The sequence below is a fragment of the Triticum urartu genome, chromosome 6A (genome assembly GCF_056163025.1).
Source record: "Triticum urartu cultivar PI428250 chromosome 6A, HENAU_Tu73, whole genome shotgun sequence".
NCBI lineage: Eukaryota > Viridiplantae > Streptophyta > Magnoliopsida > Poales > Poaceae > Triticum > Triticum urartu.
The window spans coordinates 38,813,031-38,832,542 of NC_141878.1; the positions used below are offsets into that span (position 1 = coordinate 38,813,031).

The window sequence follows — 19,512 nt, forward strand, 5'->3', positions numbered from 1 at the left end:
AAAAAGTTTAGGAATGCAAAAATATTCACGAGGATTTTAAAAAAAAGTTCACAAACTACAAAAAAATTCATCGATTTTGAAAAACTTCGATCAAATTTGGAAAAGGTTCATCGAATTTGAAAAAAAAATCACAAAAATTAAAATTTTCATCCAATTTGATGTTTTTTGAGAAAAGTTCATCAATTTTACTAAAGTTCATTGAATTTAAAAAATGTTCATCGATTTTGAAAAGGTTCACAAATTTTAAAAGAAAATCATATATTTGAAAAAAATAGCAAAAAAGGAACAAAACTATTCCAAGAGAAACAAAAAAATGAAAAATGAAAATGAAAAAAGAAAAAAACCGACCAAAACTGTTCCAATAAAAAAGGAAAAAAGAAAACGAAAGAGGAAAAGAAGGAAAAAGTTATAAGTAAACATGTTAAGGGTAGGTGGCTGGATGGTTATGGTAGAAAACATTGAACCAGGCAATCGCCTGTTTGAATCACGGTACATAGTTTTTGCGTCTTTAAAACAAAAAAAGGAATGTGGGCCGGCCTAGCGCGAAGAAGGGGGTGTGCGCCCTGTACCGTCAACCCTACCACGGGCGTCATATAGGAAATGTCGTATGAAAGCCTAGTGCACGCTTGGGTTGTGGGATGGCATGATCGGTCATTGGAAGAGTTCCACAACATGTTTGCTTTCGTTCACTGAACAGAAGGATAAAGACAAGCTGCAGATATTGCACGTAGCGCAAAATCTCTCGCCTCTCTCAATGTGTTTTGTTTAGCTCAAGCAACATCAATCGACATCAGAGTTGTGTGAGAATCATCACGACTTCGCAATCCTGAACGAAATCATGACTGACTACTGACCTGTGCTCAAGTTCCTCCATGCGGTACCGCGCAAGTACCGGCTGGTGGCAATGTGCATCAAATCCTTCGTCGATTTACAAACACTCATGATCGAGAAGTTCTATGGATGCCTATAGTCAGTGCAGGAGAGCTACGACCTAGATGATGTTGATCACGTCGTCGGTGACCTGCATGACATGCACTTGGCTGTTTAATTTTAAAAACATGAAACCACCGAGTTATATACTCGGTGAAGTTCATATAGTCTGTATTACTTTGATGCTCGCATCGAATTTCCTTTAAGCGGTAGGATGATGAACTTGATGAGCTGACTGCAAGCGTTCAGGGGATCGGAGGAGTCGAGTCAGGTATTGTGGTTGTCGATGTGATTTCTATGTGTATGTTGTTGATGTGATTTCACTACATATAAATATTGGGATTGACCTACGGTTGAAACAAACCAAGAAAAAAAAGGGAGATCTCCACATACGTGCCCTGATCAGGTGCAGTGGAGCACCGAATTGGTCTCGGTCCCGATCCCGGTCCCCAACACCTAATACATAACGAAAAGGGATCCCACATGTTGGATATAACGATCTCACTAGGTAAGCCACATCCCTCTCTAACTACCAACCCTAAGAGGGTGTTTGTTTCTAGGGACTTAATTATTGGTCTAGGGACTTAAATAAGTCCCTATAAGTCCCATCTAAACCAAACAAGAGGGACTTATAGGGACTTAAAGTGGGCATTTGGGACTTATGAAATAAGACTCTCAAGGAGGGACTTATAGTTGTAATATGGTCTTATAGAGACTTATAAGTCTCAGGAACCAAACAGGTAGGGACTTTTTTAGAGACTTGAGACTTATAAGTTGGGACTATAAAAAGTCCTAAGACTTATGAACCAAACAGGGCCTAAATAGGTGCTAAGAGGATCCGAAGGCCGTCTCCACCGGCGGCCATCACAGGGCTGTGACGACGGCTTCCTGCCCCCACCTATTATGGCATTACTGATGCACTTCGTCCCTGATGATCTCCTCACAGCTGGAGACCTCAAATGTAGTCATAGACGACTGCACCTTAGCGGCCGCGGCTAATTCGGGTTAGTCTCTAATTCTCCCCACAAAAGGTGTTCTAATTTTGAGATCAAGATCTTATTTGTTGCAACCCTAAAGTATTATGTTTACCAAAAAAGTGGCATTATTTTCGAATATAAATAAAATTCTTGCCAAACTGATTCCGTTATTTTGCTTTTGAAAAAAAAAGGTGAAACATGCTCCATCACTTCAACGGCCAGTCCACATTTTAACGCCATGGTACGCCAGCCCCAGCAAGAGCAGCCATATACGTGGCCTACAGCCAAAGCGCGCGTGTTTAATTGAACTGATTAAGACAACAGAAACTAATAGATTTTATGTATAGAATCTAAAGTGTTTGAGACGAGAGTTTTGTTGATGTCCTCTCGTGGTATCTTACAAACAGAAGATGCCTGGTTACTTATGTCAAAAGTTGTTGCTTATTTTATTTTGCGAATAAAAAGTTGTTGCTTATTTTATTTTGTGAATAAAAAGTTGTTGCTTATGTAAGCACAAAGTCCATAACAACATCTATCTTCTTTTATGTATGGATATATGCGTCGTGTGAACACATATATGGGAGAATTGATATAAGTCATGGTCTCCAGTCAACACGGCTTTAGATTCTTTAGATTAGTGTAAACTGGACCAAGGACCAAATGAAAGCGCGTACCTAAGTTTGGCACTCTTGAGAGAAATCAACAAGTTAGAACACAATTCTTTAAAACATTCTAGCACCGTCAATAACTGTTCTGTACTAACCCCCCCCCCCCCCCCCCCCCCCCAAAAAAAAAAGATTCCATGCATGCCCTTCCCTTTCTGCTTTCAGAAAAAGAGGGAAAAGGACATGCAAGGACAGCAAATACCATCCATCTCTTTGATTGGTAATTCGGGTTTAACCCATGTGGAGAACAGACCTTGAGCTTTTGTTCATCTTTGTTATATGTAGCTGCAACTAGGAGAAGATGTACCTAAATAAATAATAATAGGATGAAAAGTTCTCCATTTAAAAAGGTGGTAATGTAAAGCGGAAAGTAGGACACGCGGTTTGATTTAAAGGAAAAGCTGAAGTGCAGTGCGGGGCAGGCCCCAGCCCACTCGGTGGAGAATCAACAAAGCCACCGGAGACTTTCTTCAGTTTGTAGCTTGGCTTCTCTGCTTACTTATCAAGCCCCCAACTAACTCTCGTCTTGTTCCTCTTCCTCCGCTCCATTACATGTTTCTCCTTGACACTGGAGAGAGAGAGAGAGAGGAGAGGGAGATGGCGAACATCTGCGGTGACCCGGGAAAGGCTCATGTGGCGGCGGATTACCGGCCGTCTAGCCCAGATGACGAATCTGTTCTCCAAGAACATAATTCAGGTGAGCTCGGAGATTTCCTCTGTTCTTCGTAGCAGCAGTGAGTAGAGATCAGGGATGGGAATTAACTGAATTAGTATCATACAACCATTGCTCTCTAAGATTAATGCCTCCTTAGTTTTCTTTCATAGACATCTACAGAATTTTGGTCTCGAGCTACTCTGTCCCACTTTATGAAAAAGTATTTTCTCAGGAAAAATCAGTAGATTTCTCCATTCCACAAATCATAAAGGCTGCAGCAACCATATATAACTGTGTGACGAACTGCAACCATATATTGCTCATGCCATCCTAACTGTTTTCTACTAAGGGGGGAAAAGATAGGCACCAACTTCAGTTGAACTCTATGTTCTGCTATGATATTCTTCAAAAATAAATCTATTCTTCAAAAAAAGTGATGATTAAATTTAGTATGTTAATGCGTGCTAATTGTATAACAGGGACAATGAACTCCAAGGCAAGCAGCAGTGCCGCCACCAGCGTCATGGCCTCTGTCGGCAGCGACGGTTCAAACGGTGGAACCAAACAGGGGTCTTTCCTCGAAGGCCAAATACTGGAGACACCGAACCTCCGGAAATTCACATTCCTTGAGATCCAGACAGCTACCAGGAAATTCAGGCCAGATGGTCTCATTGGGTTCGGGGGATTTGGGCGGGTGTACAAAGCGTGGGTCGATGAGAAGACGATGAACCCGACAACAAGTGGCCCTCGCATGGCTGTTGCTATTATGCATGGAAAGGAGGAATGGCAGGTAAAATCTGGCCCTTATACTGATTAAGTAAACCTTGAATTCTGAAATTCCAACAGCGTCATCACCTCTAAATGTTGCTGCAACTATGCGTAACAGAAATTTCTGACTGTCCACTTGCAATCGGACATAAAACTTTTGGGAAGGTTCTCTCATCCAAACCTTGTCAAGCTACTGGGCTACTGCTGGGAGGGCATGGAACTATTTCTTGTGTACGAGTTCATCACCCAAGGAAGCTTAGAACGCCATCTATTCTTCAGAGGTGAGCCGTTACTGACGACCATTTGTTTCATCCTATACTCTAGGCAATTTTACTTGCAGAAAATTGTTCATGGCCTTGCTTGTGCTCGCTGTGCTTTTACTTCGTCTCTGTGATACTGATTCGGGAAGTGATTGCAATTCTTGAAAAACCCAATTGGCTGAAATGTACTGACAATGGAACCTGAGGCGATTGAAATACTTTTCAGGAGGATGTGCTCCACTATCATGGGAAATAAGGCTTAAGATCGCCATCGGTGCAGCACGAGGACTTGCATTCTTGCATGCATCAGAGAAGAAAGCTATGTACCGTGACTTCAAGGCTTCCAGGATTCTTCTAGATGCAGTATTCTTTCTACCCTACAATGCATGTTTTATCTGTTGTCTGTTTATCAAGATCAAAATCTGGCCGTGTTTTGCTGGCAGGACTATAACGCGAAGCTCTCTGATTATGGGCTTGCTAAGCTTGGGTCAACCGGCAACTCGCGTATGACTATCATGCCCACGCGTACCCACGGGTATGCAGCTCCGGAATATGTAATAACTGGTATGTGCCCTTCTCACTCATCACATCTTTACAAATTTAGAGTTCTGCATCAAATAGGTTTGTGGTCATTCATGAAAATTGAGCTTTCTCAAGTGGATAATTTTTCATAATAAATTGCTCCATGTACTGAATGTTCAATTTCTAGCACCATTCAATCTTTCAAAATTTAGAATCTACAAGTTGCTAGATATGGTAGTTTTTTTTAGGAGTTGATTGATGGTCGTTCTCACTTCATGCTCTGAACCATGTCCAGGCCTTCTGTATGAGATGAGTGACGTTTACGGTTTCGGGGTTATGATGCTGGAGATGTTGTCCGGTCAGCGAGCGAGGGATCCCAACCGCCCAAAGGGGCAAATGAGCATCATTGACTGGGCAAAGCCCTTGGTTGACCGAAGAAAAGTCGCTCGTCTTATGGACCCCCGGCTCAAGGGGCAGTTCAACTCGAAACAAGCCCTACAGGTGGTGCATTTGGCGCTGAGCTGCCTTGACAGGGAGCCTAGTTGCAGGCCCTCGATTAAGGTGGTTCTCGAGGCGCTCGAGCAGATCTAGGCAATGAAGGGCTGCGGATATCTTCATCTATGATGTTGCTTTTGTTTTATTGTATACATTTATAAGCATGTTGAATGAGTTTCTGTTGGGATGACCATGCAAACATGATCGGTTCCTGGCTTGAAAGATGATTCTGTGCTTGTCGGTTCCTGCATTTCGGGTTGTGTGCTTGTCGCACCTGTATTTTATTTTATTTTTGTTGGACATGGAACTAGATTTCCATGTCATAGCAGTAGTGGAATGGAAGAATTGATCAATGGAAGCTCCACAAATTTGGGAAATTATTGAGTGACACAACTTGCCGGTCGATGGAGGTTGGAGGCGATGCTGAATTACTTGCTGAAAGGGGATCCAATCTGAAGAGTCAGGTCTACGTACTTAAGGAGTAAGCTAGAACAGTGTTAAACTGTATGAGTAGTAGATTTATTGTTTTCCTTTTCCATGAGTTCGATTGCGGCTAAATTTCACCAGCTGTTAGAAGCGCTGGCGCTCTAATTAAGATCCAAACTACACATACTAGCTTCAATAATTAATTATCATACGGCAAAGGATTCCAAGTGCACGAGTCAGCTGTAAGATAAAAGACAACAGCTACAGCTAGAGACGATTACAGTTTACATAGCACAGGCTGAATAAAACACCAACTCAATAATGATGATTGAATAAACATCATTATTGAGTTGATAATGTACATGCTGAATAAAACATCAACTCAATTCAGATTGAATAAACATCTAAGTTCAGTTAAATATGAGATACACATCCAGATCTTTTACACATTACTTAATAACGTATATGCACAGTCATAATTCAGTTAACCATCTAAACTCTGTCATAATTCAGTTGAACATGGAATCATTTAACTTGTGCACTAGTAGTAAATCTTTACCAGAAAGAAGTTTCCAAGGAGTAAGCCAGTAGTACTACCAGCTCCCAGTAAACAGTAGTGTCTCAGATTAGTAATGTAGTTAATTAATCAGCGCCTGAAAGATAGAGTAATCCACTGTCTGTCTGCAGTCTGCACAGATAGGAAGTGTAAGATGATACATGTACTTCACCAACTAATCTAATGGGCTAGGATAAAGTAAAAAATAACCTTCATTAATTATCAGGCGGCAAAGAATTCCAAGAGCATGAGCCAAGCTGTAGGATCACAGACAACAGCTCAAGATGATTGATTACAGTTTACAGCACAAGAAATCACAAGCAAAGCGCATGCTGAATGATAGAACATCTAAATTCAGATCGAATGAACATCTAAATTCAGTTAAAGATGACATACACAGCCCAGCCTTTTAGCCATTTCTACTTAATAATGCATACTGACATACATATCCAGATCATGGTAAGTCAACACTATATCGATGGTCAGCCAACTCATCCAGGTCTTGAACCTTGGTACAGGCAACAAAAACATGTATCCTATCCTTAGCCTAACAGAAAAAGACAGTACAAGCTGGTCAGCTTCAGAACTGATATGTGCTGGCAAATGCTGATTGCATCATCCACTCGGTTAGAGTCACCGGTGAGCTTGGAGCAGAACCATACCAATTGATCGAGGCCACTTCATCGTCCGTGGTGTCGCCTCTTGTCCAAGAACCAGAAATGCCAGCATTTGTGGCACACGGCAGGAAGCTGCAATTTAGCATTGTACTATGGCCCTGCGACTCAATAACGGGTTGTTGTGGTTCGAAGACTGGCATGAAGAAGTCGGCTTGATCAGAAATCTCAGAGAAGGGCGTGACTGAAGCGCCATGGAGGACCATGTTGTCATAGGGATAGGTGCTCGCGCTCACCGTGGAACCGGTATGGTCGGACATGGAGAAGCTGTAATTGATCTCTGATTCAGGGACAGGCATGAACAGGTCACCCAGAAGGACTTGATCAGAATTGTGAGGAAAAGGCATGCGTGCACCACCTTCGTCCAGGACAGTGTCGCAGTAGCTGCTCACTGCAGAACCGGCATGGTCGGCCATGTAGAAGCTGCAATTGGCATTTGATTCAGGGACAGGCGTCAACAAGTCGCCCAGGACATGGTCGGGTGTGAGGCCGGACATGAGATCTTGAAGAAGCTTCAAGTCTGGCTGTGTCTGTACGGGCGGCGGCAAAATTGGTGCCGCAGGGGAAACAAGCAGTCGCCGCCTCACAGGAGATGGTGCTGGCAATGGCGTATCTCCAGCCTTCCTCTTCCTCATCCGTGTTGATGATGTCGACGAAATCGGGGTAGATGATCTGGGCTTACGCGGGCTTCGATAGATCTTGCAAAGAGTGGGGATGGATTTGCCGGTCTCATCATCTTCTTGATCCACACCGAACTCAACCATGAGCCAGACCTCCGTTCCAGATCCGTCGGCGTTGGTGGGCTTATAGGTGAACTCCTGCTTGTATCCTCCGATGTTTCGTCCCTGCTCGTCGGAAACAACCTTCCTGCCCTTCTCGGAGTGCCACTGGCCCTTGCCCTCGCCGACGACTCGGGACCTGCGCCTGTCGCGCCCGGACCTGGCCTTGGCGGAGCCGAAGAAGTACCAGTAGCGCCTCTCGTCGCCGGTCTTGGGCGACACCAGGACCGCGGGCAGGTGCCCGTCGACGAGCGTGGCCGGATCGGCGGCGTAGACGTCGGCCGAGTGCAGGAAGCTGGCGGCTGGTTCAGGGAGGCGCTCGCCCGCGATCATGGGGCGGAGGTAGGCGGAGATGAGGTCGGCATCGTGTGGGTTGAACCTGCAACCCGGGGGAAGGTCGGAGGAGGGCGCCATGGGACATGGAGGTGACGGCCGGCGGGGAGCGAGCTAGGGTTTGGGGAGGCGCGGGGGGCGGGTTTGGGATTTGGGAATCGGAAGGGGAGGGTGGAACAAGACGCGCGCGCTCTGCCGCCTTTTCTACTTGAAATCTGGCGGGAAGGAGAAGGCGGCTTTGGGAGGGTCGAAGACGCGGGTTTGGGTTTCGGTGGGCCCATCGCAAAGACGCGGGTTTGGGCTTCGGTCGGCTCTTCCCCACAGACGCGGTTTTGGGCTTTTTCCTTTTGTTTTTTTCTCTTCACTCCATCGTACGCCGGTTGGCAATGGTCATACAACTCAGCCAAAAAAAAAAATAACCAAACCTAAACCATAAGTAATCAATGTGGAGTTTGAGAGAGCAACTAACTAAAGAGTGCCCGTTTCCAGTCTCCCCAAGGGTCACTTGGGACGGACTGAGAGCGTGCTACTTGGCACGCTCTCAGGCACCGCCATGTGTCGCGTTCTCAGCCACCTCCATGTGTCCCGCTCTGGAAGCTTCCTCCGGATATTGTCTTTTATTTTTATTTTTTCGCATGCCTTTTTGACTTTTTAAATGGTTTTTCTTGATTTTTTTCGGTTTTTCACTGATCTTCCTTAGCTTTTGACTAAAACTTTTTTTAAAAAAAATAACTTTTTTACGTGAAAAAACACGTATTTTTCCTTTTCACGAGAGGCATGGTCATGCCTCTCGAAACAAAAAAACGTGTTCTTTTTTTTTCTGCGGAAGGCACGATTTTACTTCTGCGAGAAGCATGGTTTTGCTTCCATGAGAGGAACAACCATGCCTCTCGGAAATAAAAAATTCATTTTATTTTTTTGTCTTTCATGAGAGGCCTGGTTTTGCTTCCGCGAGAGGCACGGACGTGCCTCTTGGAGACAAAAAAACATATTTTTTCCTTCCGTGAAAGGCACCGTTGTGCCTCTCGGAAATGAAAAAAAACGTGTTTAAGAGAGAAACTAACTAAAGAGCGCTCGTTCCTAGCCTCCCCAAGGGTCACTTGGGATGGACGGAGAGCGTGCCACTTGGCGCGCTTCCAGCCGCCTCCACATGTCGCGCTTTGGACGTTTCCTCTGGAATTTATTTTTATTTTTGTTTTTCCGCACGTATTTTTGGTTTTTTGATAGTTTTTTTTATGGTTTTTTCAATTTTTCACCAGTCTTACTTAGCTGTTGGATCAAATTGTTTTTGAAAACGAAAACAAAAAAATATGTGTTTTCTCTATTTTTTTCCGCAAGAGGCGCGGCCATGCCTCTCGGAAATAAAAAAATATATGTTTTCTTTTTTTTCACGAGAGGCACGGTTTTGTTTCCGCAAGAGGCACGGTCGTGGTTCTGTGAAACGAAAGAAAATGTGTTTCTCTATTTTTTTTCCGTGAGAGGCACGACCGTGCCTTTCGGAAATGAAAAATAAATGCATTTTCTTTTTTTTTCTTCCACGAGAGGCACGATCGTGCTTCTTAAAAACGGGAAAATGAGTTTTTTTTTATTTTGCGAGAGGCACGGTTTTTCTTCTGCAAGAGGCATGGTTTTTTCGTTCCTTTTTTTGTTAATTTTTATAAAAAAAAGTTCATCAATACCTACCAACATGGGATCAAGTTTTGAAGATCTCAAAGCGAAAAATCTAACGATGAAAATGGTTCGAGATTTGGACGTACGGTTTAAGAGATAAATCGTTTCGAATAAACAAATTAAAAAAAAGGAAAAACTTCTAAGTTGCAACAAGTGGTGCCCATGTTGCGCACCACTTGTTGCAACCTGGAAGGTGAAAATGATTTTTGAAAAGAGTACTCCTTAATTAGCGATTTGGGGAATTTGAACCAAAACTAAATCACACCTTCAATTATTGCGCAGAACTAAAACCAAATCAAGTCGTACGATCTGTCCATCTCAATCAAAACCAAACTACTCTGTCCGCTTATGGATTTAACCTAGTTCTTAGTTTTGGGTTGAAACCAAATCAATCTGTTGTATCTGCAAAGCTAACCGAAAAAACAACCAAGCTAGCTAGTAGCTTATACGTATGTGTCCAGCCTCTTTGCGTTGTGTATATACGTATGTGTCCAGCCTCTTTGTGTTGTGTATGTACGTGTGTGTCTAGCCACGTCGCGTCGCGTGCGTACGTCCATACCAAGAACCGGTTCTAAACCACCATTCGTAACTGTCAGCGACCACACCATCTAGGCCCACACCCAGCCATAACCAACTTTCTTTTACGAAAACCCAAACCAAACTAAACCGGAGAACAATTAGTTGAGGAGTGCTCTTTTAGGAGCCTCCTAATGATCACTTGGAGTGGTTTGAAAGTGAACAACTTGGCGAGTTTTCCGCCGTCGTCACATGTCGTGCGCTGGGTGCTTTCTTTAGATTTTGTTTTTTAATTTTCTTGCATGTGTTTTCAGCTTTTTAGATGGTTTTGTTTTTGTTTTTTATAATTTTTGGTTGTTCAACGGTTTTTCTTAGCTCTTTGAAGAAAAAAAGAATTCGTACTTCGTCGGCCTCACCGGTCCGGACGAGGACTCATAGGGCAGCTTGCTCGATCAGGGCAAGGCGGCGTTTTTTAAGTATTAATTTTTGTTTAATTAAGTTTAAGTGAACTTTAACCAGGGTTGACCGGTGTTTTTAATGCTGACTATGTTTAATTGTGCGCGCGTTTTGCTTCTACTTTTTCATTTCGATTCATAAAAAATGAAAAAACACTAACGCCCACCCACACGACAGTTTTGTAACTTGCTCACACGCGTGGATCATCGTCCAGTGCAGTTTGCACGAATCTTGACATGTTGAGGCAAAATTTGCATGCCACGTAGGGACGGGCTTGATGTGTGGGCGTTGGAGAGTTTGCTCACACGACCGCGCCATACTGTTTGCCAGCTGCGTTGTGTGGGCGAACTAGTTTCTGCCCACACAGTCACCATCTAGTCTATGCATGCGCGTGTGGACGAACTACTTTTCGCCCACACGACACTCCTACGTTGTAGATGGCAATTACAGTTACGCGAACGTGGCAACTAGGTAAACACACATGGCAACTGTGATTCTTTGCTATGGCAACTGCAGTTCCGCGTACATGACAACCAGATAAACACACATGACATATGTGATTAACCATACATGTCAACTATGGTTGGACCGCACGTGGCAACTAGGTAAACACACATGGCAACTACTGTTTGACCATATGTGCCAAGTAGTTAATCACACACGGCAACTACGGTTTGATTACACGTGACAACTACCATAAATTATGGGGTATATGGCAACTATAGTTAAACAAAACAGATAGAGTTGCTATACTTTTACAACTACACTTGCCATCCCGGATAACTACATCTGCCAATCAGGATGGCAACTAAATCGTCATCTCGCGGGTACCTAACGTATCTGCGCCAGGACGTATGGCCATTTTCGTTTCGTGCCACACGTGTGGGGTGGAGTGAGTAATACTTGTTGGACGTGTGGCACGAAATAGCCACGCCCATCCGTGTGGGCAATTCTAATGTCCGCCCACACACAGCCTGTGTGGGCTGCTTACTGCGCACAACACACATGGTGTATGGGCGCATGTCGAATATACCACACGTGTGGTAGTTATCGTCGTCCTAAAAAAATTATCCTTCTTCGTAGGCGCATGGCTGACTTAAAAAAAAAAGACACACCCGTCTGCTTGACCGATTTAAAACGGACAATAAAAAGGATAAAATCGGGTCGGCGCGTTGGAGTTGCTTGAGCCGTCGTTGACTTGTGAAGTATGGTTGGAGCAGCTCCCCGGCTAACTTTCATGTGACCCCCCATGCCATCTGACCATCTCCGCGCGCCCCACACCAGACACAAAGCCGATCCAAATCAGCAAGAGATAGATCAAGATCCAGCCCAAATCCAACTGCCCCGCTGCAAATCGTGAGGACCCAGTCTCGGATCTCGGAGAAAGGAGGCGGAGGCGCAGGCGTGGGACGGTGGGAGGTGCTCCGGCCGGAGTTTCATTTTCTTGAAGCGGAGCCGGCGGCGCTCTGACGACTGACGGGGCCGTTGTTGGAGGAGTACCACGCGCTGGTTTATCGCGGCTGCCGTCAGTTTGCCGGCCGGAGGACATCGACTGCCCCGAGTACCCGCTCGCCGTCGACAAGGACGGCCTCCCCACCCGGCGCCCAAAGCCCAGACGTGAGCTTGAATTGATTGATTGAGTCGCATCACGCTGCTTCGGCGGTGAACTTTATCTGAATTTTACTCTCGGCTAACTGGCCGTGGTGGATGCAACGCAGGTCACGACGTTGGGTTGCGGCGCCTTGGCGGTGGCTGACGGACGGGCGCGGTTGGGGAGCTGGCGCGCCGGGCGGAACGCATCTGGGTCTGGGTGACGACGGCGTGAGATTGGGGAAAGTTGAAGTGCAGGGGAAAAAAATCTAACTGGTGAACCCCAGCTGACAGCAGTATCGGGTCTCTCAGCTTTTGCTTTTGTGGTTCATCCATAGCTGACTCTGCTTAATCTGTAGCCACGACGCAGCAAAAATGGCGATGATCCTAGACGCCTTTGCATACTATGTGCAAAATATGCTCACGGAGATGGTCAAGGAGGAAGTGCACATGCTGCTTGGAGTCAGAGATGATATCGACAAGATGGATGTTAAGCTTGGGGATCTCAAGAACTTCCTTGCCGATGCTGACAGAAGGAACATCACAGACAAGACCGTGCAAGAGTGGGTGGGCCAGCTCAAGCGCGCCATGTACGAAGCTGCCGACATACTCGACGTCTGTCAGCTCAAGGCCATGGAGCGTGGTTCATCCACTGTGGATGTCGGGTGCTTCAATCCCTTGCTCTTTTGCATGCGGAATCCCTCCCATGCCCACGACATCGCCACCCGCATCAAGGGTCTGAACAAGAGGCTCGACACCATCAAGGAGCGAAGCGCTGCTTTCAGTTTCATCAATCTTGGTTCATATGAGGACCGTAGCAGCAAGGTGCACGCTTCTCATTCTGGAAATACCAGCCGTGAGACATCACGGGAGTTCGATCGGTCGGGTATAGTCGGGGAGAAGATCGAAGAAGACACAAGAAAGCTGGTTGAGATCATGTTGACTGAAAAAGAGGGCAACGCCAACATCATGGTTGTTGCCATTGTTGGTGTCGGCGGCATAGGTAAGACCACTCTTGCCCAGAAGGTCTTCAATGACGAAACCGTGAAGGCCGAGTTTGATAACACAATATGGTTGAGCATCAACCAGGACTTCGACAGGGTTGAGCTGCTCAGGACAATCATCACCCTTGCTGGGGGAAAACACTGGTGAAAAAGCGGTTGGCTGTGCTTCAGCCAATTCTCACTACTGCCCTGACAGGGAAGAAGCTATTTGCTGGTGCTAGATGATGTGTGGTGTCACGAAGCATGGGGTGATGTGCTTGCAATACCCTTGGCTAATACTCTGGTTCGAGGTAGTAGGGTCCTCCTCACTACTAGAGATGAGAGAGTTGCTCGAGGGATGAAAGCTGTGCTTCCCTACCACCACGTTGACAAATTGAAGGAGGAGGATGCCTGGTCATTGCTCAAGAAACAGGTACATAGCCAAACTCCATGCATCGTCACTAATTATGCTTATTTGGCAAGTCCAGATTGTGAGAAAGCATATATATTGAAAATTCAAGATTAAGGAAGCCACCACTCATGTCTTGCTATCGTCGAATTGGGCGGTTGTTATGCTAACCGGGGATAAACCGTAACAGGCCAAAGCTTCCAGGTTTGGCCCAATAACCAATTCGGTTGGCCTGCTTTCTTGTCACGTAGAAGAGAATGAGCTTATTTGACATCTACAGCATTAGTACACAAAACATAATTTTTTTATGGCCTAAAAAACAGGACAATAAGGGCTCCTTCGATTCATAAGATAGGAAAAATGGAGGTTTGGTATACCCTGCCCATTTGAATTCTATGGAATCGAAAAACAGAGGAATTGACACAAGTGGGTGTTTGATGGCAGCATAGGAAAATCACAGGATTCTTTTAAAAAGTTCCGACCTCATGGAAAATTTCCTATAAAATAGACCAGGGAAATTCCTGCAAATCAAGCACCTATCACAGGAAAAAAAAATCCATAGGATCACAATCCTATGAAATTCTATGGAAATCCCATGAATCAAAGGAGCCCTAAACTGGCGAACCAGCAGTTTGACCGCTGAACTGAACCGACAGCCTCACCGATTCGGTTTCAAAAACTATGGTTGGGTACAACCACCTCAACTAGCCACCCACTGTAATATTCATGGACATAATTAAATACAGAATTTGGTTTGTAATTGTATACAAACTAAGCATCTTGGTTAAAAGGAAAGTAAATAGCACCTTGTTTGGGTGAGCATGTAGCATATGTTATGATGTTATTCATTCACGTTTTAGGTATCCTTGTTGACAGAGACCTCCCCGGTTAGCGATTCATCCACTTCACAAATTCAGTTTAGGTAGTTCATTGACAGATTGACTGATCTCTCATTAGTTTCCTTTCTTCATGAGCTTATTATTAACTGAACCTTAATTTCCGCTTGCTGCTAATAGACCACCATTTTTCTTTTAAGACAGCCCGCTCTGTACTGAATCGATTGGTTTAAATTTTTTATAGATAGTCTCAAGTGTGACTGATATACATGAGATAGATATGCTCAAGGATATTGGCTTGCAAATTGTAGCAAAATGTGATGGCTTGCCTCTTGCTATCAAAGTAATGGGAGGACTCTTGTGTCAGAAGGATAATCAACACAGTGACTGGAAGATGGTTCTGGATGATTCTATATGGTCAGTATCTGGAATGCCCAAAGAGCTAAACCATGCAGTATATTTGAGCTATGAAGATTTACCTTCTTGCATCAAACAATGCTTTCTATGCTATTCCCTTCTCCCTAAAGCTGCAAAGTTTCTTAGAGAGGACATAATTGGCATGTGGATTAGTGAAGGATTTCTACATGGACCCTCAGACGACTTAGAAGAATTAGGAAGAAAGTACTATAAGGAATTGATACAGAGGAACCTTATAGAGCCAGATTCAAAGTACATTGATCAATCATTTTGCAACATGCATGATGTCATTCGCTCGTTTGCTCAATTTGTGGCTAGAGATGAGGCACTAGCAGCTCACAGTGGAGAAAGTAATATTGTTAGTAAACTTAGTGCACATAAGTTTCTTCGGTTGTCGCTAGAAAGCAAAGCATCAGGATCAGATGGGTTAGACTGGAGTTCTTTACAAGCGCAAACCACACTGAGAACACTAATATCAGTTGGCCGTATAAATGTGAAGCCTGGTAATTCATTGGTTCATTTTTCATGTCTGCGGACTCTGCATATAGAGTCTGCGCATGCTGCGCTGGTTGAATCTTTGCATGAATTCAAGCACTTGAGGTACTTGTCTTTGGAACGGTCTGATATATGCAGTCTTCCAGAAAGCATTGGTAAAATGAAATTCTTGCAGTACATTAGCCTGAGAGGATGCCAACAATTTGTGGATCTTCCGCATAGCATTGTAAAGTTAGGACACCTAAGGTACCTTAACTTCCAGAAAACAAGTATAAATGGCATACCTAGGGGCTTCTGTGTTCTGACAAATTTGAGGAATGTAAATGGATTTCCGGCCCGGGTGGATGGTGATTGGTGCAGTTTGGAAGAGTTGGGCCCTCTTTCTCGGCTCAAGTATCTTGAAATACAGGGGTTGGAGAATGTAACTGATTCCTCATTCGCAGCAAAGGCAAAGCTTGTTGAGAAGGTGCATCTTACCAACCTATGCTTAACCTGTGGTAGTAGATTGGGGGATGACTGGCTGATTGAAGAAGAGAACCAATGAATCAAGAAGGTGTTTGACAAGCTCTGCCCTCCTCCCAGCTTAAATTATCTTGTCATTGAAGGATATTTTGGAAGAAGGCACCCAAGGTGGATGATGTCATCATCAGATATGCCCCTCAAGAACTTGAGGATTCTGATGGCTGAAGATCTGGCTTGGTGCACACAACTTCCTGATGGCTTGTGTCACCTCCCTTATTTGGAGTTCCTTCAGGTCGACCGTGCCCCAGCTATCAAGCGTGTTGGACATGAATTCCTGCAGTCATATCATCACCAGAATCTTCATCCTTCACATGTGGTTTCATTTCAAAATTGCACACGATGAAGTTAATGGGCTTGGTGGAATGGGAGGAGTGGAAGTGGGAGTAGCAAGTGCAAGCCTTTCCTGCCCTGACTGAGCTTATTCTGTTTGAATGCAATTTGAAGCGTCTTCCTCCTGGCCTTGCCTCCCAGGCAAGGGCTTTGAAGGTATTATCCGTACAGCAGGTCAAGGGTCTCATCTCTCTAGAGAACATTGCTTCCCTGATCGAGCTGCAAGTAATTGAAAACTTCCACTTGGAGAGAATCACTAATCTCCCCAGACTGCAGAAGCTTACCATCACCCGCTGCCCAAAGTTGAAGGTGCTGGAGGGTGTTCCTGCACTACAGAGGCTCATGCTCGAGGACGACTACATGGAGACACTCCCAGAATACATGGGAAGTATAAACCCAAGACGTTTGGAGCTCTACTGCAGCCTGGCGCTGCTTGCTTCCATGACAGTGGCACAATCTGGACTTGAGTGGGACAAGTTCAGCCATATTGAGCATGTCAAGGCATATGCACATGAAGGAGATAATCCAAGGAAATGGTATGCATTGTACACAACTAATCCTTACAACTTGGAGACAAATGTCAGCAGCTCTGCTTTGATGTATAGAGGTAAATTGGCATTGCTCATTTATCTTAATTTGTTTGTGTGCTCTGTTTATTTGATTTATTTTCTAACTAGATCCATAGGTTGGACTCTGAATATATTCTCTTTATTCTCATTCTCTTGAATGCATCCTTCCAGAGTAGGTCAACAAAAAACATGGTACTAATGTCAACATTGACATTACTACCTTTTTCTGTAAAAAACAGATGACTGGCTTCTAATCATTTTGTATTGGTTACTGTTGACGAATGCTACTTTCCGATTTGGCTGCTCTCTCACGTTGCTAAATAGTATCTGTTCCATATTAACACCGTCACAGCAGAGCTGTTGCCTTGCAAGTTCTCGAGTGTGTAATTACTTTACTGTTTTCTTCAATTCTTCTCATGCAGGAACCTTATTTTCTTTGGAGGATGCGCAAACATTTGAGTCTGCCTTCAAAATGACAAGAAGAACCTTTAGGTATATCTGCAGCTTGGTGAGTCTGGAATTGAATTATATGACATGCTACACCTTTGCTGATGGGAGGGAGCTGTCTTTACAAGATCTAGTAGCCATTGTTCTCAGAAGGTTGTACTCTAGTGAGCCACCGGAGACGATAGGATCCACTGTTGGTGTGAACGAGTCAACCGTCTTGTTGGTAACTGAGAGCTTTGTTGCTGTGTTGTGCGATCGAGCAAAGCATCACTTGCTTTGGCCAGACTCCAGTGAAAAGGATAAAATCAAATCCATGTTTGACAAGATCCACAATATGAATAACTGCTGCTGTGTTATATGTACAACTCGCATCCCATTTGGACCAACCCGCGACAGTGAGAATAATTGCAGTGTTATAATGCAAGTCATCGTTGATCCAGAGATAAGGTTCACAAACATTTGGTTGACATTGACAGGTAGCATGAACCTCTCTAGCATTTGGCCAGAATGTCATCCGAATCAGGAGGTGAATTAACACAAGTCCTCTTAGTACATCTCAATTTTTTCATCTAGTTACTCTGTCCACTAATTTCTCATATTTATTCCTCCTGTTGTTTCCATCCTTCATCTGTTTACAAGATCCACAGAAGGACCATGAGGTAGGTGCATCAGGCTTAGGGGATCATTAACTGAATTTTTTTCTTTCTGCCAGCTTCATTCTAGGTACACTGCAGTCTGTGCTTAAAAGTCTTGTTATTCGTTCGATTACAGCAATATACAAGTTCTCTTTTTCCTGGTTCATTTTCTCTGATATGGCTGTTAGTGATAACCTTTAGGTGATAAATTCCCTTTGTTATATATTAATTACATAACTACGAAAGGAAAATAATTGACTTACCTATGAGCAACGTATTTCCCTCTCTGTAGCTATAAGCTGCGACCCTTATGTATTTCCCATTCAGTATTGACAATTGCTTTAATCATGATTCATTCGATAGCACGGGGAATGTGAACAAAAAATATTAGCAGCTACGCGATCCTCAAAGATGAAAAATACTGATACAAATAAAACCTTGATTTGATCAGGTGGAAGGGAAGCCGACATCCTGCTGGTTGGAGCTTTTGAATGCATGAAAGAGTCGGCGTCGCAATGGAGCCAAAGATTACATCGATGCTGCAAACATGAACTGAACACAACATTTTGTATTTCTTGTCATCTGTCTGTTTGGCACAGACGAGTTTTGTTAAGCAGTCTGAACTTTGTGTATCGGCGACAAGCTTTAAAATGGCAATGTAGCTGTGGAATTTACAAAACATCTATTGGTGGGCTATCTTTAGCTCTGGCCTCCAGCAGGTCACCATGATCCCTCGACCAGCGGATTGCGGTAGCGAGAATAGCTCTCGTCTCGCTGAAGGTTTTTCCTCTATTGTTGGCCCTTTTTTGTTTTTGTTTCTGTTCACTCTTTCTTGTTCACTTGATCCGTCGTGTGCCATTCTCTGGTTGTCATCCAGTTTTCTTTCATTATTTCCTTTCTGTTTTTTCAGTTTTCTTTGTTTCTCAAGTTTTTTTCGATTTTTTTTGTTTTTTCTTTTGCTATTTAACCGGTTTTCTCAGTTTCTTGCTTGGTTTTCATTGGAATTTTTTCTTTTCTTCTTTCCTACGATTTCTAAAGCTCATTTTTTCCATCTCGGTTTTCATTGATTTTTATTTTCATTTTTTTCCTTTGGTTCTCCTTTTTTTGTTTTATTTTGTTTATTTTTCAGTTTTCATTGCTTTTATTCATTTCTCTTTGTTTCTTTGTTGGTTTTAATTGGTTACTTTTTTATTCAACACATATCTATTTTTATCAGTCCACAGTGTAATGTACATGTGAGACATTTTGCTGGTACACACTAAACATTTTTTAATAAACAATGTACATTTTTTTCTTAAACACTTGTTTTGAACACTTTTTTGAATATATGGTCAACATTTTCTCAAATACGCGTGAACATTTTATTAACAACGGTAAACATATTTTCACACACAATGTACATTTTTCGAATACATGATTTTTTTTCAAAAATATGTTTTGATGTCTACTTTTATTCATACAGATTGTACGTTATTCATATACATCAGAAACATTTTTCTTAAACACATTAACGATTTTTGAAGTACTGCCTCCATCCCACAATATAATATCATTTTTCAAACTAACATACATCAACATTGTTTTTTTTTTTGCGGA

General features: G+C 43.6%; 2 protein-coding genes and 1 pseudogene across 3 annotated transcripts; 2 read left to right on the top strand and 1 right to left on the bottom strand.

The window, feature by feature from the left end:
• Positions 1–3,000: 3,000 nt before the first annotated feature.
• On the top strand, positions 3,001–5,522 carry LOC125515339 (putative serine/threonine-protein kinase PIX13). Its single transcript, XM_048680792.2, has 6 exons — positions 3,001–3,269; positions 3,707–4,017; positions 4,114–4,276; positions 4,482–4,618; positions 4,699–4,819; positions 5,073–5,522. Exons 1-6 carry the CDS (start codon positions 3,125–3,127, stop codon positions 5,366–5,368), a joined length of 1,173 nt encoding a protein of 390 aa, XP_048536749.2. The 5' UTR covers positions 3,001–3,124; the 3' UTR covers positions 5,369–5,522.
• A 268-nt stretch (positions 5,523–5,790) lies between these two features.
• On the bottom strand, positions 5,791–8,158 carry LOC125512427 (uncharacterized). Its single transcript, XM_048677521.2, has one exon. The coding sequence runs from the start codon at positions 8,119–8,121 to the stop codon at positions 6,835–6,837; it is 1,287 nt and encodes a 428-aa protein (XP_048533478.2). The 5' UTR covers positions 8,122–8,158; the 3' UTR covers positions 5,791–6,834.
• Positions 8,159–11,856: 3,698 nt separating this feature from the next.
• LOC125515214 (putative disease resistance protein RGA1) lies at positions 11,857–18,597 on the top strand (annotated as a pseudogene). Its single transcript, XR_015609350.1, has 6 exons — positions 11,857–12,300; positions 12,402–13,689; positions 14,746–16,872; positions 17,257–17,807; positions 17,921–17,940; positions 18,368–18,597. The product of XR_015609350.1 is annotated as a putative disease resistance protein RGA1 (transcript).
• Positions 18,598–19,512: the final 915 nt, after the last annotated feature.

Bases quoted from the DNA above. Each gene is read 5' to 3' on its own strand.
- LOC125515339 (XM_048680792.2), top strand. From the start codon at position 3,125: ATGTTTCTCCTTGACACTGGAGAGAGAGAGAGAGAGGAGAGGGAGATG. The intron at 4,277-4,481 runs GTGAGCCGTTAC...AATACTTTTCAG, and splicing joins ACGCCATCTATTCTTCAGAG to GAGGATGTGCTCCACTATCA. The intron at 4,619-4,698 runs GTATTCTTTCTA...TTTTGCTGGCAG, and splicing joins CCAGGATTCTTCTAGATGCA to GACTATAACGCGAAGCTCTC.
- LOC125512427 (XM_048677521.2), bottom strand. From the start codon at position 8,121: ATGGCGCCCTCCTCCGACCTTCCCCCGGGTTGCAGGTTCAACCCACAC.